At 41.4% G+C, this 23,665-nt stretch overlaps 1 protein-coding gene across 3 annotated transcripts in view; it reads right to left on the bottom strand.

Moving 5' to 3' along the window:
• The window catches only part of TRPM7 (transient receptor potential cation channel subfamily M member 7), a 121,247-nt gene that overhangs the window by 92,494 nt on the left and 5,088 nt on the right, over positions 1-23,665 (bottom strand). For all 3 annotated transcript variants that reach the window (XM_073012173.1, XM_008016621.3, XM_008016620.3), the window contains exons 2-3: positions 10,926-11,005; positions 4,928-4,966 (exon numbers count right to left, since the gene is read on the bottom strand). In XM_073012173.1, the coding sequence (XP_072868274.1) occupies positions 4,928-4,966; positions 10,926-11,005 (119 nt within the window). The remainder of the gene's footprint in view (positions 1-4,927; positions 4,967-10,925; positions 11,006-23,665) is intronic.

A 23,665-nucleotide genomic window follows, 5' to 3' on the forward strand; every position in this document is an offset into this window, starting at 1 on the left:
AGAAACAGACCCTAAATGATGCAAATGTTGGAATTAGTAGACAAAGACTCTAATGCAGGTATGATAAATATGCTGAAGGACATACAGGAATAGACAGTCACAATGAGAGCGCACAGGGTACATCTCAGCAGTGAAATGGAAACTATAACAAAGAATCAAATAGCAATCCCAGCACTGAAAAATGTAATGTGTGAAACGAAAATCCACTGGATGGGGCCGGGCGCGGTGGCTCACGCCTGTAATCCCAGCACTTTGGGAGGCTGAGGTGGGCGGATCACGAGGTCAGGAGATCGAGACCATCCTGGCTAACACAGTGAAAAATTAGCCGGGCATGGTGGTGAGCGCCTGTAGTCCCAGTTACTCAAGAGGCTGTGGCAGGAGAATGGCGTGAACCCAAGAGGCAGAGCTTGCAGTGAGCCAAGATCGCGCCACTGTACTCTAGCCTGGGCGACAGTGCGAGACTCCATCTCAAAAAAAAAAAAGAAAAAAGAAAATTCACTGGATGGGCCAGGCGTGGTGGCTCATGCCTGTAATCCCAGCACTTTGGGAGGCTGAAGCAGGTGTGTCACGAGGTCAGGAGATTGAGACCATCCTGGCTAACACAGTGAAAAATTAGCTGGGCATGGTAGCGGGCGCCTGTAGTCCCAGGTACTCAGGAGGCTGCGGCAGGAGAATGGCGTGAACCCAGGAGGCAGAGCTTGCAGTGAGCCAAGATCGCACCACTGTACTCTAGCCTGGGCGACAGAGTGAGACTCCGTCTCCAAAAATAAAAATAAAAATAAAAATAAAAGAAAAAAAAAATTCACTGGATGGACCAGGCGTGGTGGCTCATGCCTGTTATCCCAGCACTTTGGGAGGCTGAGGCGGGTGGATCACGAGGTCAGGAGATCAAGACCATCCTGGCTAACATGGTGAAACCCCATCTCTACTAAAAAAAAAAAAAAAAAAAAACCACACAAAATCAGCCAGGTGTGGTGGTGGGCGCCTGTAGTCCCAGCTACTCGGGAGGCTGAGGCAGGAGAATGGCATGAACCCTGGAAGCGGAGTATGCAGTGAGCTGAGATTGCGCCACTGCACTCCAGCCTGGGCGACAGAGTAAGACTCCATTATCAAAAAAAAAAAAAAGAAAATTCACTGTATGGACAAAATAGCATAATGGAGACTGCAGAAATAAGAGTGAGTGAACCTGAACATCAATAGAAATTATTCAATACATCAGATAAAGAAAAAAAAAAAGTTAATTTAAAAAAAAAAAACCTTCCTGGCCGTACGCAGTGGCTCATGCCTGTAATCCCAGCACTTTGGGTGGCCGAGGCGGGCGAATCACAAGGTCAGGAGTTCTAGACCAGCCTGACCATCAAGGTAAAATCCCATCTCTACTAATAACACAAAATAAGCCGGCGTGGCGGCATTCACCTGTAATCCCAGTTACTTGGGTGGCTGAGGATGGAGAATTGCTTGAACCTGGGAGGCAGAGGTTGCAGTAAGCCAAGATTGTGCCACTGCACTCAGGCCTGGACAACAGAGCAAGACTATCTCAAAGAAAAAAAAAAAAAAAATCTTCTCAATTAGGTAAAAAATTTGAACGTGCAAATATTTACGCAAGCAGAATAAGTACAAAGAGAATAACTCTTAGGCATATTATAGATATGCTGCTGAAAACCAAAGGAATAGAAAAAAAAATCTTTAAAGTAGCTAGATAAAAAAAAAGACCCATTCCACACAGGGAGACAACTACTGTATGACAGTTGCCTTCTCATTAGAAACAAAAACTACAAGATAAAACAACGACATCTTTAAAGTGCTGCAATGGGCCGGGCGCAACAGCTCACACCTGGAATCCCAGTCCTTTGGGAGGCCAAGGCGGGCAGATCACAAGGTCAGGAGACCAGCCTGGCCAACATGGTAAAACCCCATCTCTACTAAAAATACAAAAAGTAGCCAGGTGTGGTGGTTTGTGACTGTAATCCCAGCTTCTTGGGAGGCTGAGGCAGGAGAATCACTTGAACCCGAGAAGCAGAGGTTGCTGGGAGCTGAGATCACGCCACTGTACTCCATCTAGCCTGGGTGACGGGGCAAGAATCCATCTCAAAAAAAAAAAAACCTGCTGCAATAAAATAACAACCCAGAATTCTATGTCCAGTGCAAACATTCTTCAAACATGAAAATAAAAGGAACATATTTTCAGATCGACCAAACTGAGAAAATTCATGTTCAGTGAAGCTGCACTATATGAAATGCTAAATAAAGGAAACTCTTTGGCCTCGTCAAACAAGAGACACCAGGTGAACCTCACCATCTATAAGAAGAAACGAATAGGACTGGATATGGTTAAGCCTATAAGGGCAAATATGAAAGACTGTCAGGTCTTTTTGTTGATTTTTTTTTTTTTTTTTTGGAGACACGGTCTTGCTCTGTTGCCCAGGCAGGAGTGCAGTGGTGATCAGGGCTTATTGCAGCCTCAATTTCCCAGGCCCAAACAATCCTCCGGGCTCAAATGATCTTCCCGTTTCAGCCTCTTAAGTAGCTGGGACTACAGGTACATGCTACCATGCCAAGATTTTTGTGTGTGGTTTTCTTTTCTTCTTCTTTTTTTTTTTTTTTTCTGTAGATACAGGGTCTCACTCTGCTACCCGGGCTGGTCTCAAACTCCTGGGCTCAAACAAAACAATCCTCCTGCCTCAACCTCCCCAAGTGCTGGGATTACAGGCATGAACCATCACATCCAGCCTGTCAGGTTTTTTGTTTTTGTTTTTATGAACTTCTTTGAAAAACTCTTTAACATATCTAAAATAAACTCATTCTATGTACTTTTATTCCTAGCCTACCACCCAGAGACTTTCTCTTCTTCCTCTCATACTTCCTCATCAGACCTTACAGCATATTATAATTTACTCAGTTGCCTAAGAAGGAAATGTAGTTACCATGCTCAAGTCTTCCCTTGTCTTCACATTAACCAAATCCTATTGCATTTATCTCATTAATCCCTTCAAGTATGCCTACTTCTCTTCATTGTCAAAAACATCTTACTTCAGGTTCTCATCTTTTTGCCAGAATCACTCCAAAACTTTAGTAACTGGTCTATTTTCTTCCAATCCAATCTAAAAAAGGAAACTACTCTTACAAAAAATAAAATCGGCCGGGCGACGTTGTGGGAAGTCAGGGACCCCGAACGGAGGGACCGGCTGAAGCCACAGCAGAAGAACATAAATTGTGAAGATTTCATGGACATTTATTAGTTCCCCAAATTAATACTTTTATAATTTCTTATGCCTGCCTGTCTTTACTGCAATCTCTGAACATAAACTGTGAAGATTTCATGGACACTTATCACTTCCCCAATCAATACCTTTGTGATTTCCTATGCCTGCTTTTACTTTAATCTCTTAATCCCGTCATCTTTGTAAACTGAGGATGAATGTCACCTCAGGACCCTGTGATGATTGCATTAACTGCACAGATTGTTTGTAGAGCGTGTGTGTTAACAATATGAAATCTGGGCACCTTAAAAAAAGGAACACGATAACAGCAATGTTCAGGGCACAAGGGAGATAGCCTTGGACTCTGACTGCTAGTGAGCCAGGCAAACAGAGCCATATTTCTCTTGTTTCAAAAGCAAATAGGAGAAATATCGCTGAATTCTTTTTCTCAGCAAGGAACATCCCTGAGAAAGAGAATGCGCCCTGAGGGTAGGTCTACAGACTGCCCCCTTAAGGCGGCCGCTTTTACGGTCGAAGCCGAAGGGATGAAATAAGCCCGTCTCCTGTAGCGCTCCCAGGCTTATTACGACGAGGAAATTCCTGTCTAATAAATTTTGGTCAGACAGGTTGTCTGCTCTCAAACCCTGTTCCCTGATAAGAAGTTATCAATGACAACGCATGCCCAAAACTTCATTAGCAATTTTAATTTTGCCCCATCCTGTGGTCCTGTGATCTCACCCTGCCTCCATTTGCTTTGTGAGATTCTATTACCTTGTGAAGCATGTGATCTCTGTGACCCACACCCTATTCATACACTCCCTCCTCTTTTGAAAATCACTAATAAAAACTTGCTGGTTCTACGGCTTGGGGAGCATCACGGAACCTGCCAGCGTATGATGTTTCCCCCGGACACCCAGCTTTAAAATGTCTCTCTTGTACTTTCCCTTTATTTCTCAAACCAGCCGAGACGCTTAGGGTTTTTCCCCGATAGGGCATGCTGGCTCACACCTGTAATCCTAGCACTTTGGGAGGCTGAGTTGGGTGGATCACCTGAGGTCAAGAATTCAAGACCAGCCTGGCCAACATGGTGAAATCCTATCTCTACTAAAAATACAAAAATTAGCGGGGCATGGTGGCACGTGCCTGTAATCCCAGCTACTCGGGAGGGTTAGGCAGGAGAATTGCTTGAACCCATGAGGCAGAGGTTGCAGTGAGCCGAGATTGTTCCACTGCACTCCAGCCCGGGTAACAGAGCAAGACTCTATCTCAAAATAATCATCATCATCATCATCTAGCATGTTAGTAATTGCCTGTACAATATCCTTGGAACATGAAATCAAAAGTATGTGCAATGAAAAGCCTTGCAGAGTAACTGAAACTCTCATTGTTCTAGGCCCAAATCTCTCAAATCTCCATCTTACATTCTGCAGTTTCCTGACAGAACCATGATGTCTTTCACTATCAGGCCTTCCCACACACTGCTCTCGCTGCCTAAAATTCCTGTCCTTCAACTTCTGCCCAATGGACACAACTTTCCAACTCTTCTTAGGCAGCTTCACCTGAGTTTCAAACAGCTTTGACTGACCCTTCACCTTCCAAGTCTAGGTAAAGTACCCATCAAATATAATAGCATGTGAGTTTCATGCCACTGTGTTCTAACTCATATTTCTAACAGATTAGTTTTATTTATTTTTGAAATTTGTGCAGTATAGTTATGTTAAACTTACCTGACGAGTTGCTGACAAATTTGACATCCTGGAAGGCATCTATTGAACACAAAAAGGTAAATAAATTATTTCAGGGGAAAAACTTTCTGATTTTAAACTAAAGTATATAAAATACATAAAGTACAAAACAAAGAAAAATTATATACCTAGCTTAATTTTTCAGTAGATACCATAGATCACGTATACCTTGATTTACAATTCAAGTAACTATTTTTTAACTGACAGTTTCAATATTTTCAATATAATTAGTTGTGATATAAAATCCAGAAACTATAAAAGACCGACTGATTTAACTACATAAAAATACAACACTTATATGTGGCAAAAATCTGTCAGTAATAAAGTCTAAAGACAAACAGAAAAAAAAAAATGGCAAAGGGTTAGTTCTCTAATATATAAAGAGCTTCCTCAAATCAATTTTTCTCTCTTTCTTGAGACAGAGTTTCACTCTTGTCGCCCAGGCTGGGGTGCAATGGCGTGATCTAGGCTCACTGCAACCTCTGCCTCCCGGGTTCAAGCAATTCTCCTGCCTCAGCCTCCTATGTAGCTGGGATTACAGGTGTGCACCACCACATCTGGCTAATTTTGTTTTATTTTTTCTTTTTTTTGAGACAGAGTTTCTTTCTGTCACCCAGGCCGCTGGAGTGCAGTGGCACAATCTCGGCTCACTTCAATCTCCACCTTCCAGGTTCAAGTGATTCCTCTGCCTCAGCCTCCTGAGCAGCTGGGATTACAGGCACATGCCACCATGCCTGGCTGATTTTTGTATTTTTAGTGGAGACAGGGTTTCATCATGTTGGCCAGGCTGGTCTTGAACTCCTGACCTCAGGTGATCCGCCTGCCTCGGTCTCCTAAAGTGCTGGGATTAGAGGCGTGAGCCACTGCATCCAGCAAATCAATTTTTTAAGATCCAATATTATGAAGGAAAACTAAATGAACAGATAGTTCATAGTGAAAACACACATATAAAAAGATTATTTGATTACAAAAGATTTTTAAAGCATATTTTAAGATCCTATCTTGGCCGGGTATGGTGGTCCACACCTGTAATTGCAACACTCTGGGAGGCGCAGGTGAATTGCTTGAGTCCAGGAGCTTAAGACCAGCCTGGGCGGCAAGGCAAAACTCCATCTCTACAAAAAAATATAGTGGTACAGGCCTATAGTCCTAGCTACTAGGGAGGTTGAGGTGGGAGGATTCCTTGAGCACAGGATGTCGAAGCTAAAGTGAGCCATGATCATGCCCCACTGCACTCCAGCCTGGGAGAAAGAGCGAGAAACTGTCTCAAAAAAAAAAAAAAAAAAAAGACACTATCTTGGTGAGAATACAGAGAGAGTCTGGTATCTGTGGGTGAGAGTATATATTTACATAATCCTTATGGAAGGCCATTTGGCAATATCCGTCAAAATAAAAAACACTGACTCTCACACACTAATTCCAGTTCTACAAGCATAGGCTAAAACACATCTGTAGTATACATATAAAATGAAAATTGTACAAGGTACAATTGTACTGCAGCATTTTTTTTCCCTAACAGCCAAAAGAAAAAGTGAAAATACCTAAAATGTTCAATAAGGGATTACTAAAACAAATTGTAATTCAGACATAATTAAATAGGTTGCAACAATTAAGAACAAATTAGTGGCCAGGCGAGGTGGCTCACGCCTGTTAATCCCAGCACTTCGGGAGGTCAAGGCAGGCAGATCACGAGGTCAGGAGATCGAGACCATCCTGGCTAATGCGGTGAAACCCCGTCTCTACTAAAAATACAAAAAATTAGCTGGGCATGGTGGCGGGTACCTGTAATCCCAGCTACTCAGGAGGCTGAGGCAAGAGAACGGCCTGAACCCAGGAGGTGGAGCTTGCAGTGAGACTGCGCCACTGCACTCCAGCCTGGTCAACAGAGCAAGACTCCATCTCAAAAAAAAAAAACAAAAAAAAAAACAAACTAGTGAACACCAAGGTAAGTTACAGACACAGTGGGCTACACTATATATCTTAAAGGTGGAAGCAGGATAATCATCTGCTTGGACATGCAAAGACTATATCTAACTTTCTGGAAGACATTCCAAGGAATGGATAACATCAGATTTTTTATTAGCAAGGTAAAGTTATAGCTAAAGCACGGTAGTGGAAAGGAGACTTTCACTTACAGCATTTGGTACCTTTTAAATTATGAACCAAGAGTGAATTATTAAGTCATATAAAATTAAGAGTTCAACTAGTGTAGAAAGAAGTGACCAACTAACTGTTTGTAAATTATGTCTCATATGAATGGTTAAAGGTGGGGACACTTAGTAACAGCTTTGGATTTCTTTAATACCTTGAGTGCTTTTATTACTTCTATTGCAAAGTGGAATTAATAAAACTATAGAAAATAAACTCCTTAATGATAAAATCTTTTTTTTTTTTTTTTGAGACAGAGTCTCACTCTGTCACTGAGGCTGGAGTGCAGTGGCACCTTGTCGGCTCACTGCAACCTCCATCTCCTGAGTTCAAACAACTCTCCTGCTTTAGCCTCCTGAGGAGCTGGGATTACAGGTGCCCACCACCACGCCCAGCTAGTTTTTATATTTTCAGTAGAGACAGGGTTTCACCATGTTGGCCAGGCTGGTCTCAAACTTCTGACCTCAGGTGATCCACTCATCTCAGCCTCCCAAAGTGCTGGGATTACAGGCGTGAGCCACCGCACCTGACCAACAAAATCTATTTTTTTAATAAAGCAAAACAACAATTTCTCTGGAAGAAAAACAGTATTTTATTTTAGAACTGGAACACTGAATTATGGAGGCTTAAATACTAATCCCATCTTTATGAACAGCCATGTGACTTGGGAAATGTCATTTATCCTCTTGTTGAGAAATGCGATATGATGTTGTAATAAAACATATCTTTAATAAGTAATAAGAAATCAGAATAAATCATAGAATCTAATGATTGGAAGAGATGTTAAGATTATCTGTTTTAATGATCCAAAAAGAACTAATCAAAAAAATTTACAGAATTTATTAAAAAATTAAGATATTTTAAAAACTCAAAATATTTTCTCAATAGTAAATAAATGCAAATTTAAAATATATACTATTATAATTACTGTCAATTAAAACTAAATAAATGTATGCCAGGCGCGGTGGCTCACTTTGGGAGGCTGAGGCAGGCAGATTATCTGAGGTCAGCAGTTCGAGACCAACCTGACCAACATGGTGAAACCCCATCTATACTAAAAATAAAAAAAATTACCTGGTCGTGGTGGCACATGCCTATAGTCCCAGCTACTCAGGTGGCTGAGGCAGGAGAATCACTTGAACCTGGAAGGCAGACTTTGCTCGCCTCAGTCTCCCAAAGTGCTGGAATTATAGGCATGAGCCACCATGCTCAGTTTAAAAATATATATATATATATATCTATGTATACCTTTTTCTACTTACCACGTTTTCTTGACGGTGATGGAAAATGTTACTCTAGTCATTACTCAGTAAAGCAGACAATCTCATTCACTACTGGGTGATCATTTATATTGCTTTAACACTTTTGAAAAGATTTTGGCATTACATAACCTAAGGGGGGAAAATCTTAAATACAAAAAGGTTTTATCCACAAAGATCTTCATTGTGGCCTAATTTAAATTTAAAATGGCTAAAAATTGAAAAAAACTAAATTGACCAATAGGAGAATAGGCATATAAATGGTGGTATACACAATAACAGAATATTAACTACCATTCTTTTTTTTTTTTTTTTTTTTTTGAGATGGAGTTTCACTCTTGTTACCTAGGCTGAAGTGCAGCAACGTGGATCTCAGCTCACTACAACCTCTGCCTTCCAGTGTCAAGTGATTCTCCTGCCTTAGCCTCCCAAGTAGCTGGGATGACAGGTGCCCGCAACCACGTCTGGCTAATTTTGTATTTTTAGCAGAGAAGGTGTTTCACCACGTTGGCTAGGCTGGTCTCGAACTCCTGACCTCGTGATCCGCCCACCTCGGCCTCCCAAAGTGCTGGGATTACAGGCGTGAGCCACCGCACCAGGACTATTACTACCATTCTTATAAAATATCCGTAGTATGAAAAGCAGGTACAACATTTTGCATATAGACTGAATGTAGCAATACTTTAAAACAAAAACAATACACTGAGAAAAAGCCAAAAATAAAACCACCAAATGTTATTAATAATGACAATCTTAATGTATTAAAACTCTAACTATTGATCCAACTTTCTGTTTCTTAAAAGTTTTTAAAATGTATCATGCACATTACACTTTCAATGGAAATGTGTGTATTGGGAAAGATTCATTCAGTTAGAATTTTTTAAAATGTTAAAGAGAAATTTTAAAAATTAAATTATGTAAATTTACATTTATATAATTTAACAAAAGGTTTTGGAAACGCTATTCGACAAATATTTACTACGTACCCACTATAAACAAGAATAGTGACATATTCTATAATATAAAGGGACATCAGTTAACAAAAATTGTCTATTTAAGCTATGTTTTTCTAAGAGTTATATATCTAATAGAAATGAAAGTTGCAGAGAAGGCAAATGGGTAGAGAACACAGTGTGATAGGAGATGGAAAAGGAAAGAAGATTCAAAAATCTTGCAAATACTTTTGTCAATTAATTTTCATTTTTTCTAAGTGCCCATGAAGAGAAGTGCTCCATAGGTTAGGAAATAACTACATCTTATATTTCCTTGTTTAAGTTTTTTTCTATCTTTAGGCCTCAGAAAAAAAAGAAAAATTTGCTGGGTGCGGTGGCTCACACCTGTAATCCCAGAACTCTGAGAGGCCAAGAGAGGTGGATGACCTCAGGTCAGGAGTTGAAGATCAGACTGGCCAACACAGTAAAACCCCGTATACTAAAAATACAAAAACTAGGGCCAGGCGCGGTGGCTCACGCCTGTAATCCCAGCACTTTGGGAGACCGAGGTGGGCGGATCACGAGGTCAGGAATTGAGACCATCCTGGCTAACACGGTGAAACCTAGTCTTTACTAAAAATACAAAAAATTAGCCAGGTGGGGTGGCATACGCCTGTAGTCCCAGCTACTTGGAAGGCTGAGGCAAGAGAATCGCTTGAACCTGGAAAGCAGAGGTGGCAGTGAGCCGAGATCGCGCCATTGCACTCCAGCGTGGGCAACAGAGCAAGACTACATCTCAAAACAAACAAACAAACAAACAAACAAAAAACTAGCCAGGTGTGGTGGTGCACGCCTGTAATCCCAGCTACTCAGGAGACTGAGGCAGGAGAATCACTTGAACCCAGAAGGCGGAGGTTACAGCGAGCTGATATCACACCACTGCACTCCAGCCTGGGCGACAGAGCAAGACTCTGTTTCAAAAAAAAAAAAAAAAAAAAAAAAGTTAAAAGAATATTTTTGGCAAATATGCTTAAGTAAATATTTCATGAGCTCAACTTTTTCTTTAGTTACTAAGTTAATATCCTTTAATTTTATTTTTTTTCTATTATCAAAGTCATTTCAGAGACCAAAGACACAGACACCTATAGTCTCTGACAATGGATTTTCCAGTAAATAATGATCTGCATCCATATATTGGCAAATAAAAAGAATGACTATTAGGTTCATATTGCTTTCTTAAACATGAACCATAGTGTTGGATACTCAGTAGATGCCCAATAGATACACAAATTTAAGTTCGAAGTATCAGTGAATCCGTTAAAAAATAAAAAAGAGAGAGAGAGTCTTAACTGCCTTACCTTTGTAAAACACTACACTATGATCTGAGGGAGTTTAGAGATGGAGGAACACTTCAAGGAAGAGATTGTATGCTGTAAATGGCATTAAGAACTCCAAAATACTGATTTTCAATGCTGTTTCCTCCTCCCAATCCTTCCCAAATTAAATGATTAGCAGTAACTATAAAAAGTAACAGTAACTACAAATAATGTATTTAGTAGTTTTTGTTTCCAATAAAGAAATAGCAATATAATTTACACTAAAATTTCTAGAAGATCCCACAAGTAACAAAGGTGTGCTTACCTGTGAGGGTCCTTGGAACTTGGTATAATATATACACATTCCCTCTTGGTCAAAGTGCTTTCTATCCAGGATTTCTGGGACTAAAACAAAATGTTTTAAAGAATTAAGTTAACCCACTAAATAAGAAGGGAACAATTTCATGATAAAAACATAAACTTTTTTTTTTTTTTTTTTTTTTGAGACAGAGTTTTGCTCTTGTTGCCCAAACTGGAGTGCAATGGTGTGATCTTGGCTCATCATAACCTCCACCTCCCAGGTTCAAGTGATTCTCCTGCCTCAGCCTCCTGAACAGTTGGGATTACGGGCATGTGCCACCACGACCAGATAATTTTGTATTTCTTTAATAGAGACGGGGTTCCTCCATGTTGGTCAAGCTGGTCTCAAACTCCCGACCTCAGGTGATCTGCCCGCCTCAGCCCCCAAAAGTGTTGGGATTACAGGCGTGAGTCACCGTGCCCAGCCCATAAACACTCCTATACCACATAATTTTTTATTTACTATTCATTACATACTATAGTCTGAAGATGGCACCCCAAAACGTCAGAATAATTCCATTTAAATCCCAAGTGACTTAGATTATTAAATCAACAGTACTGTGTAGACACTATTGCTTCAAATAGTCAAAGAGGAGGGAAGCCAAGTTTGAGATTGCCACTATGAACCAAAAACCTTAAGAGGGGCTGGTATTATTCTAGGATATGAGCCATTTAAAAGACAACTAGCTGGGCACAGTAGCTCACACCTGTAATCCCAACATTTTGGGAGTCAAGGTGAGAGGATCGTTTTAGCCACCGAAGTCAAGGGTAGCCTGGAAAACATGGTGAAACCCCATCTCTACCAAAAGCTAAAAAATTAGCCAGGTGTGGTGATGTGCTCCTGTAGTCCCAGCTACTTGGAAGTTTGAAGCCAGGTGTGGTGGTGCGCACCTGTAATCCCAACTACACGGAAGCTGAGGCAGGAGAATCACTTGAACTCCGGAGGTGGAGGCTGCAGTGAGCCGAGGTCATGCCAGTGCACTCCAGCCTGGGCAACAGAATGAGACTCTGTCTCACAAAGAAAAGTAAAAAAAAAAAAAAAAAATCCACGCTGGGCGCAGCTTTAAAAGTCTTATCTGAGATTCCTTATGGGACAGAGTTCCATCAAAGCCAATTTCAAAAGCCTATGTGAAAAATAATTATTCTTGCTGCACTTTATACAGATAATCTGGCCAAGTAAAACAAAGCAAATCGGTCATACTATAATTTGTCTTTAGTAAAAATGGGACATTGGAGAGAGAAAAAAATTGTTTTTTGAGAACTATGGTACACCCATCAGTAGATTCTGGTCTCATCAGTTGTTTTTGAGTTTTTTTCCTGCAATTTAGGCTGACCTTGCTTTCTCCTGTGAACCAATCAGTGATCTCTGACTGAAGTGCAGAAAAAAAAAGAGGGATGGCTAATGTAAAAATCTGGATCAATATTCTAATTCTGGGCACATAATGGAATCAGTGATTCCATATCAGTGTAGTTCCAACAGTTGCCAGTTCATAGAAAGTCTTCTAATTTACTTTACTTGGGATAGTTTTACTTATTTTGCTTTACTGTTATGGAATATATTGCTGTTGTACTCTTTGTACAGGAATGCAGGATAAGCTTACTAAATGTTTTATTAAACACATTAATCTTTCAGATATCATGTTTTGTCAGAACTCAGTTATAGATGGTCCTCAGCAAACTGATGCATTCTGAATGAGCGCCCCTCTACCACGGATACAAGAGACCTTAATAATTAGGCAGGAATATCATCACCCCATTCAGCAAGAAGTTGTTACAAAAGGTAGATCTTCGCCCCTCTACAACCCTTAGGATGAAGGATTCTCTTATAAACGAGGAGGGGAACGTCAGAGGTGTTTAAACCAGAGTGACTCCATCTTGAATAGGGGCTGAGTAAAATAAGGCTGAGAGACCTGTTAGGCTGCATTCCCAGTAGGTTAGGCATTCTAAGTCACAGGATGAGATGGGAGTTCAACATAAGATACAGGCCATAAAGACTACGCTGATAAAACAGTTTGCAGTAAAAAAAGCTAGCCAAAACCCACCAAAACCAAGATGGCAACAAGAGTAGACCTCTGGTTTTCCTCACTGCTCATTATATGCTAATTATAATGTATCAGCATGTTAAAAGACACTCTGACCAGCACCATGACAGTTTACAGATGCCATAGTAATATCCAGAAGTTACCCTATATAGTCTAAAAAGGGGAGGAATCCTCAGTTCTGGGAACTGCCCACTCCTTTCCCAGAAAATTCATTAATAATCCACTCCTTGCTTAGCATATAATCAAGAAATAACCTCAGGACTGCTCAACCTATGGGGTAACCATTCTTTTGTTTATTTACTTTTCTAATAAACTTGCGTTCACTTTACTGTAAAAAGAAAGAAAATAAAAGGAAGGGAAAGAGAGAGAGAGAGAGAGAAAGAGAGAGGGAGGGAGGGAGGGAAGGGGAAAGAAAGCAAGAAAATAATAATGAGGATACCATCAACAACTCTGTGCCAAAATGTGTCAAAACATGTTAAGTAGGCCAGGTGCAGTAGCTCTTGCCTGTAACCTTAGCACTTTGGGAGGCCAATGAGGGCAGATTGCTGGAGCTCAGGAATTTGAGACCAGATAAAAGGGGGCTACTATACATTGTGGAATGGCTAAATCGAGCTAATTATCATACATATTGCCTCACATACTATTTTTTTGTGGTGAGACCACTTAAAATATACTCTTAGTATTTTTCAAGAATACACTGTTATTTACTATAGTCACCATGTCGTACAAAAGATTTCTTGAAATTATTCCTCCCAACTGAAATTTTGTATCCTTTGACCAACATTTCCCCAGTAATCCCCACCCACCCAAGTCTCTGATAACCACCATTCTACTCTCCACCCGGAAATTAAACTTTTATCAGTTCACTTTTTCAGATTCTACATAGATGTGAGACCATGTGGTATCTGTTTTTCTGTTCCTGGCTTATTTCACTGAACATAATGTCCTCCAGGCCTATCCAGGTCACAAAAAACAGAATTTCCTTAAGATTGAATGATATTCCCTTGTGCATACTGTCATGTGCCACATAACAACACTGAGGTCAATGATGGACAGCATATTTAACAGTGGTCCCTTAAGATTATAAGGGAGCTGAAAAATTCCTATTGCAGGCTGGGTGCAACGGCTCACACCTGTAATCCCAGCATCTTGCCACGGGAGGAGGAGATGAGAGGACTGCTTGAGGCCAGGAGTTCAAGACCAACCTAGGCAGCATAATGAGATCCTGTCTCTACAACAGTTTTTGTTTTTTTTTTAATTACCCAGGCATGTTGGTGCCTGCCTATAGTCCCAGCTACCTGGGAAGCTGAGGCGGGAGGATCACTTGAGCCCAGGAGTTTGAGGAAGGTTCATCTGAGCTCAGGAGTTTGAGGTTAAAGTAAGCTATGACCACATCACTACACATCAGCCTGGGTGAGAGAACTGGTCTCGAAAAAGAAAAAAACTCCTATGGCCTACTAACATCATAGCCATCATAAGTTCATAGCACAAGGACTACTTAGGTATTTGTTTTGATACTGGTGAAAACAAACCTGCACTGCCCGTTGCATAAAAGTATAGCATATACAATTGTGTACAGTACATAATACTTTGTAATGATAATAAATGACTATGTTACTGATTTATGTATTTACTAGACTATGCTTTTTATGGTTAGAGTGTACTCCTACCTATTTTTGTTTGTTTTTTGTTTCTTTTTGAAACAGTCTCACTCTGTCACCCAGGCTAGAGTGCAGTGGCATGATCTCGGCTCACTGCAACCTCCGCCTCCCGGGTTCACACTATTCTCCTGCCTCAGCCTCCTGAGTATCTGGGACTACAGGCACCCACCACCACGCCCGGCTAATTTTTTGTATCTTTAGTAGAGACGGGGTTTTTCCATGTTGGTGAGGCTGGTCTCAAACTCCCAACCTCAGGTGATTCATCCGCCTCGGCCCTCCAAAGTGCTGGGATTACAGGCATGAGCTACTGTACCTGACCTAGACTGGGTCTTTTTTAAAAAAAATCTATTAACCACTGTCTTTTATTTATTTTCAAGACAGGGCCTTGCTCTGTCACCCAGGCTGGATGGAGTGCAGTGGCACAATCAGCTCACTACAGCCTCAACCTTCTGGGCTCAAGTGATGCTCCTGCCTCAGACTCTCGAGTACCTAGGAATACAGGCACATGCCACCATGCCTGGCTATTTTTTTTTTCTAGAAATGGGGTCTCACTATGTTGTCCAGGCTGGTCTCACGCAATTCTTCTACTTCAGTCTCCCAAGTAGCTGAGAATACAGGCATGGGCCATTGTGCCTTCTTTTGGGGGCGGGGGGGGGGATGGAGTTTTGCTCCTGTCTTCCAGGCTGGAGTGCAATGGTGCAATTTCAGCTCACTGCAACCTGTGCCTCCCGGGTTCGAGTGATTCTCTTGCCTCAGCCTCCTGAGTAGATGGAATTACAGACACCCACCCCATGCCCAGCTAATTTTTTTGTTTGTTTGTTTGTTTTAAGATGGAGTCTTGCTCTGTCACCAAGTTGGAGTGCAGTGGCACAACCTTGCTTCACTGCAACCTCTGCCTCTCGGGTTCAAGTGATTCCCCTGCCTCAGCCTCTCGAGTAGCTGGGACAACAGGCGCACACCCCCACACCCGGCTAATTTTTTGTATTTTAGTAGAGACAGGGTTTCACCATGTTGGACAGGCTGGTCTCAATCTCCTGACTTTGTGATCTGCCCACCTCAGCCTCCCAAAGTGCTGGGATTATAGGCGTGAGCCACCCTGCCCAGCCACCCAGCTAATTTTTGTATTTTTAGTAGAGATAGGGTTTCACCATGTTGGTCAGGCTTTTCTTGAACTCCTGACCTCAGGTGATCCACCTGCCTCCACTTCCCAAAGTGTTGGGATCACAGGCGTGAGCCATGGCGCCCAGCCAGTGCCTGGTTTCTAATAAATTTTTGGTGTCACAATTTATATGTTTTTGTATTATGTATCTGTTAACAAATTATTCTTGCTATTATTATTTTTAATGGTTTTTATCTTTTAACCTTCATACTAAAAATACAAATGATTTTCATACCACCATTATGGTATTAGAGTATTCTAAATTAACTGTACTTACATTTACCAGTAAGTTTTATACTTTTCATATTCTTTTTGTTACTAATTAGCAACCCTGTCTTTCAGCTTGAAGAAATTCTGTTAGCGTTTCTTGTAACACAGGTCTAGTGGTATAAACTCTGAGTTTTGGTTTGGGAAAATCTTCATCTCTCCTTCCTTTCTGAAGGACAGCTGTGCCAGGTACAGCATTCTTGGTTGATGGTTTTTTTTTTTTTTTTTTTCCTTCAATACTTTGAATATATTGTCCCCTCTACTACATCTCATAGTAGTTTTGGGTTTTTCCAAGAGCTGGAAACCAAAGTTGTTTCTCATTGGCAAATCCACCCAAAACTTTAGCAAACAATTTGCTAAAAGTCACTTAAATTGTGTCACTCCTATACGCACAGATTTTTACTAAATTTTATGTCTATAGAGACATACAATGACATTAGCATGTTTCAAGAAAATCTGGCCAGGCACGGTGGCTCATGTCTGTAATCCTAACACTTTGGGAAGCTAAGGCAGGTAGATTACCTGAGGTCAGGAATTGAGACCAGCCTGGCCAACATGCTGAAACCCTGTCTCTACTAAAAATACAAAAATTAGCTGGGCATGGTGGCAGGTACCTGTAATCGCAGCTACTCAGAAGGCTGAGGCAGGAGAATCGACTGAACCCAGGACACAGAGGTTGCAGTGAGTCAAGATTACGCCATTGCACTCTAGCCTAGGCGACAAAAGCAAAACTCCATTTCAAAAAAAAAAAAAAGAAAATTTCCTACAGCTTTCCAAAGTACCTCATTCACCAATTTCGTTTATTTCAAAAACTTACTACCTTTCATTCTGTTTATGTAACAGACAAATGTAAGTATATTCTTCCCACACATAGCATTCTCATCATTTACAGCCTTCACTTGTTACACAGGAATTGGCTTCACAAACCCAACATTCACATACCCTAGCTGAAAGCTGTAAATATTACCTAATGATAAAAAAAAGTTTTTACAGTTTTTGAAATTCTGCCATCAGTCACCCAATCAAATATGCCCTAGTTATAAATACATACAAAAATTCCTGGTTTTTTACACTCTGCTGTTTGTTCTACTGCTAGGCTGCACTACCAAATTTTACCAAGGGGTGGCAAACTACAAACACAAATCTGAAAATTCCTACATTTGTATGTTCCAAGTAATGTAAAAAGGAACTATATCCGCAGAATGCTAGCACAGGAGGGAATCTTAAAGATCAGTTGATCTTCAGTGGTTAAACAGTACAGATTCTGGAATTAGACTGATCTAAGATCCCAGCTCTGCTGTTTACTATGTGTGCAACCTTGTTCAAGTTTCAGAACCTCTTTTTGCTTCCTTACTTGTAAAACAGTGTAACAACAGTACTTACCTCACAATGTTGCTCTGATGATTAAATAAAATGATCCATGTAAGTTGTTTTAGCGCAATGCATGCCACATAGTCAAATTTCAACTATCATGGTGATCACTTCAAAATTCCTTGAATTATAAATTTTTATACCAGTCTACCAGCAATAAGGGACATGTATTACAAGTAAACCTAAGCACATCTCACTCTCTAAACAAATCACTACCAGCATATCCTTCCTGCCTAGATGCTGCTAGCAAAAAATTGGGGAAAAAATTAAAGATTCCTAAAAAATTCTGCTATTAAGGTAACATGTGGAAATCAAAGATTTTTTTTTAACAAATAAATACATTCTATGATTCTATATATTAAAATTAGAAAGAAGATACTAGCTATGGAGAAGTAGGTCCTATTAGGCTAGCCATCCCACAGATAACCACCATAAACTCTGGACAAAAGATAAAAAAGAGGCCAGGCACAGTGGCTGACGCCGGTAATCCTAGCACTTTGGGAGGCCAAGATGGGAGGAATGCTTGAGGCCAGGAGTTTGAGACCAGCCTGGTCAACACAGCGAGACCTCACCTCTATCTGTTTAAAAAACATCTTTTTAAATAAAAAGATAAAAATGACTTGAGGACACTGAAGAGCAACCAAAAGCAAGCAGAAACTAGATGGAGTCTACACTTAGAATAAAAGAATGGTATTGAGTGAGTTTCCCAATTTTTAAGGCTTTTTGCCTGAAGACGGTCCCCATCCTATGCCTCGTGAACAGCTAAATACCAATAGAAATCCCACAGTCTTACTGATTTATAGAACCAGAATACCTACTCAGTGCAAGGTGAAAACAGCAGCTGGAAAGTGATGGGAAAGTTTCTCCAAGAGTCGAGAAAAGGAATCCTAAATACTTCATATTAACTCTACACAAATCTCTCGCTGACCCATGAAGAACGTACACATGGGGCAGCCTCCAGGCAGCCCAGGTAACTAAAATAACTGAGTAGATACTCCTGCTGCCCATTGTAGGAGAGACAGTTTGGAGTTTGAGTACAATAACTGTCTTAGCTTGGGATGCCACAACAAACACCATACAGACTTGGTGGGATAACAACTGAAATAAATTTTCTCACAGTTCTGGAGACTGAAACTTCAAGATCAAGATTCCAGGAGGGCCAGTGTCTGATGAGGGCTCTCAGACAGCTGCCTCCTCACTGTGTCTTCACACAGTGAAGAGGGAGTGAATAAGCTCTCCGGTATCTCTTCTTCTCAGGACATAAATCTTATCAGACCCAGGGCCCCATCCTCATGATCTCATCTATCCCTGATTACCTCCATCTCCCAAAGTTCTCATCTCCAAATACCATCACACTGGAGGTTAGGGCTTCGAGATATGAATTCTCGGAGAGCGAGGGAGATCGCAGGCACTCATTACATAACAACAACAACACACAAACACACACAGAGCACAGGATTAAAAGAGAACCCCAGACCGGGCGTGGTGGCTCACGACCATAATCCCAGCACTTTGGGAGGCAGAGGCAGGCAGATCACGAGATCAGAAGTTTAAGACCAGCCTGACCAACATGGTGAAACCCCGTCTCTATTAAAAATACAAAAATCAGTTGGGCGTGGTGTCACGGGCCTGTAATCCCAGCTACTCGGGAGGCTAAGGCAGGAGAACTGCTTGAACCCACAAGGCAGAGGTTGCAGTGAGCTGAGATCATGCCATTGCACTCCAGCCTGGGCAACAGAACAAGACTTTGTATCAAAAAAAAAAAAAAAAGGTAACCCAGAGCCTCTACTAAGTAACAATCCCAATGTCCAACATACACTCCAAAATGACTAGATATGTGCCGGGCGCGGTGGCTCAAGCCTGTAATCCCAGCACTTTGGGAGGCCGAGACGGGCGGATCACGAGGTCAGGAGATCGAGACCATCCTGGCTAACACGGTGAAACCCCGTCTCTACTAAAACTACAAAAAAAACTAGCCGGGCGAGGTGGCGGGCACCTGTAGTCCCAGCTACTCAGGAGGCTGAGGCAGGAGAATGGCATGAACCCGGGAGGCAGAGCTTGCAGTGAGCTGAGATCCGGCCACTGCACTCCAGCCTGGGCGACAGAGCGAGACTCCGTCTCAAAAAAAAAAAAAAAAAAAAAAAAAAAAGACTAGATATGGTAATAGACAGGAAAATGTGACCCATACTCAAAAGAATGGTAATCAAATTAAAAGAAATTGTCTACTAATAAAATTCATGTGCTCAAGAAAAGAAAGCTAAATGACACTAAAGACCTAGAAATTGGCTGGGCACAGTGGCTCACACCTGTAATCCCAGCACTTTGGGAGGCCAAGGCAGGCATATCACGAGGTCAGGAGATCGAGACCAGTCTGACCAATATAGTGAAACCCCATCTCTACTAAAAAAAAAAATACAAAAAATCAGCCAGGCGTGGTGCGTGGGCACCTGTAGTCCTAACTACTCGGGAGGCTGAGGCAGAACGGCGTGAACCCAGGAGGCGGAGTTTGCAGTGAGCCGAGATGTGCCACTGCACTCCAGCCTGGGCAACAGAGTGAGACTCCGTCTCAAAACAAACAAATAAACATAGAAATTCAGAGTTATGTGATAAATTTGTACATGGGTCAACATGCCTGCCAAGGATGACACAGACAATGACAAATAAGACTAGCCTAAAGCAAAATGTTGAAGTAAGCTGGCACTCTCTGACTTCCCCTATCAGAGTCCAATACATTTGACCTTCTGATACTCTTAGAACCTACTCTCAAGTTTCATTCATATATATATATATACGCACACGTAATTTTATTATGTCACAGAGTTCCACTCTTACTCTAAACTGGCTGCCAACTACTCAACTAATTAATAATTAGATATTACTGGCATTTTAGATGCAAACACTATGAGAGAGATTTAAAGATAATATTGAAAAGCATCTATAATTCTGTAACAACTGGTAGAAAAGTTCTATATATTTAAAAACTTAATGCCAGGTGCAGTGGCTCATGCCTGTAATCCCAACACTTTGGGAGGCCAAGGCAGGAGGACCACTCAAGCCAAGGAGTTCAAGATCAACCTGGGCAACAGAGTGAGAAGCCCGTCTCTGCAAAAACAAAAAAAAATTTTTTTTGAGATGAAGTCTCGCTCTGTCATCCAGGCTGGAGTGCAATGGTGTGACCTCGGCTTACTGCAACCTCCACCTCCTGGGTTCAAATGATTCTCCTGCCTCAGCCGCCCGAGTAGCTGGGACTACAGGTGCGTGCCACCACGCGTGGCTAATTTTTCTATTTTTAGTAGAGATGGGGTTTCACCATGTTGGCGAGGATGGTCTCAATCTCTTGACCTGGTGATCTACCCACCTCGGCCTTCCAAAGTGCTGGGATTACAGGCGTGAACCACAGCACCCAGGCAAAAATTTTAACTAGCTAGGTTGGTGGTATGGGCCTGTCATTTTAGGTACTCGGGAGGCTGAAGTGGCAACATCACTTGAGTGTAGAAGGTTGGGAATGCAGTTAAGCCATGATCATGCCACTGCACTCTGACATGGGCAACAGGGCAAGACACTATCCAAAAAAAAAAGAAAAGAAAACTTGGACATTCACACTGCAAGTAAGCCATATCAACCCATTATCTATCAGTGAGTAGGGTGCTGATACTTTTGTTGATACATTCACGATATGTTTCTACAGGTTTTATTTTTTATATATATATATATATATATTTTTTTTTTTTTTTTTTTTTTGAGACAGAGTCTTATTTTGTCACCCAGGTTGGGGTGCAGTGGTGCAATCTGGAGTCACTACAACCTCCATTTCCGGGTTCAACCAATTCTCATGCCTCAGTCTTGCAAGAAGCTGGGATTACAGGTGCACACCACCACGTCCAGCTGATGTTTATATTTTTAGTAGAGACAGGGTTATCCACGTTTGCCAGGCTGGTCTCAAACTCCTGGCCTCAAGCAATCCGCCTGCCTCAGCCTTCCAAAGTACTGGGATTACAGGCAAGAGTCACCATGCCCAGTCTTTTCCTGCTGCTTTTAACAAAGAGTTACACCCATCCAGAAATCTATTTAGCTTAATGACTTTTCTAAACTACTAAGGATTGCCTCAGAGTATGTGTCTCTGCACTTGTCAAAATAAAATGCACGGCCAGGTGGTGGCTCACGCCCATAATCCCAGCACTTTGGGAGGCCGAGGCAGGTGGATCACTTGAGGTCAGGAGTTCAAGGCCAGCCTAGCCAACATGGTGAAACCCCGTTTCTAATAAAAATATAAATATTAGCTGGGCATGGTGGCGGGTGCTTGTAATCCTAGCTACTTGGGAGGCTGACAGAGGAGAGTCACTTGAACCCAGGAGACAGAGGCTGCAGGTAGCACCACTGTACTCCAGCCTGGGTGAAAGAGCAAGACTCCATCTCAAAAAATATAAAAATAAAAATAAAAATAAAATGCCTACAGACTAATGTGTGTAATCCCAGTACTTTAGGAGGCCAAGGTAGGTAGATCACTTGAGACCAGGAGTTCAAGACCAGCCTGAGCAACATGGCAAAACCCTGTCTCCACTAAAAACACAAATTTTTTAAAAATAAAAATAAAAACCCAAAAAGTAGCCCAATGTGGTGGTGCAACCTGTAACCTCAGCTACTTGGGAAGCTGCAGCAGGAGAACGGCTTGAACCCAGGAGGCGGAGATTAAGTGAGCCAAGATTGCGCCACTGAACTCTAGCCTAATTGACAGAGTGAGACACTCGTCTAAAAAAAAAAAAAAAAAAAAAAAGAAAAACAGACAACTGAATTGTAAATTATCTGTCCTGTCCTAAGGTTAATACACAGAAATTTGATAGTAAAGGAAATTCTATTAGATTTCATTATCATTTGAAGAAAATCAAGTACAGCAAACTTTTTAAGTTACAACTTTTTTAAAAAGAACCTTAACTTTTTAAACTTGACATAACGTCTGTCATCTGAGGTCTTATAAATATACACGTCCCTGAATATCAAAGGCCTTCTCCAAGTTTCTATAGTTTGGCAGGTCAATACCTACTCTACCACTTTTAGTCTTGTGACTGTTGGCAAGTGATTTTTGATTCTCTGCTCTTTATACATAAATAATGGAGAAAACAGTATTGACTTCACAGAGTTTTCCTGAGGGATTAATATATGTAAAGTGCCAGGCGAGGTGGCTCACGCCTGTAATCCCAGCACTTTGGGAGGCCGAGGCGGGTGAATCACGAGGTCAGGAGTTCGAGACCAGCCTGACCAACATGCTGAAACTCCGACTCTACTAAAAATACAAAAATTAGCCAGCCATGGTGGGACACGCCTGTAATCCCAGCTACTCAGGAGGCTGATACAGGAGAATCACTTGAACCCAGGAGGCGGAGGTTGCAGTGAGCTGTGATCATGCCATGCACTTCAGCCTGGGTGACCGAGACTCTATCTCAAAAAAAAATATATATATATATACACACATATATATGTATATGTATATATATAAAGCATTCAGAGCAATGGCCACAACTAAATGCTGACACATGTTAGCTAATGCAAAAATGTGCCTAAAGCCTATTACATACTTCTCTTAGTCCAGAGTATCTTCTGGGTATTGGGTATGATAAGTTAGACTAGGAAGACTATCAGTTCATATACCAAAGAGTAATGTATAGCCCTATCTTTCTAGTCTAATTATGTTTCTCCAGTGTCCTCCTAATAGCAATAATCTGCTTCTCAGGTAACTTTCCTCCTGTCATCTCCAGTGTACTACCAAACTGCCAGCAGAAAGCAGAAAACTAAGCCTGTTATATTTCACTTTGCACATATTTTTCAATCAGTGAACTCTGTCTCAAGGTTGCTATATTATTGATGACTTAGCTCAAAAGCTTTCTGCTCACTTTCCACAAGGAGCTTGGTTTCCAAAGGTTAAGGTTTCCAGAAGTCTGGCCATTGGGTAGTTAAGGTGTTACGTTATTGACATGTTTACACGATGGTAAGAGCGGTAAACAGCATTTCACAGACTTTAATCCTAATATTGCTAATCCTCAGTAATCCTAATATTGCTCCTTAGGTCAAGTACAGAAAAGATTATCATCTGCCTTTTACAGATTGAGAAGATAACAGTGATGCTCATAAAAGACTGTGACAGGTGGTGGCTCACACCTGTAATCCCAGCACTTTGGGAGGCCTATCATGGGTGGGCGGATGATGAGGT

The sequence above is a fragment of the Chlorocebus sabaeus genome, chromosome 26 (assembly GCF_047675955.1).
Source record: "Chlorocebus sabaeus isolate Y175 chromosome 26, mChlSab1.0.hap1, whole genome shotgun sequence".
NCBI classification, from domain to species: Eukaryota; Metazoa; Chordata; class Mammalia; order Primates; family Cercopithecidae; genus Chlorocebus; species Chlorocebus sabaeus.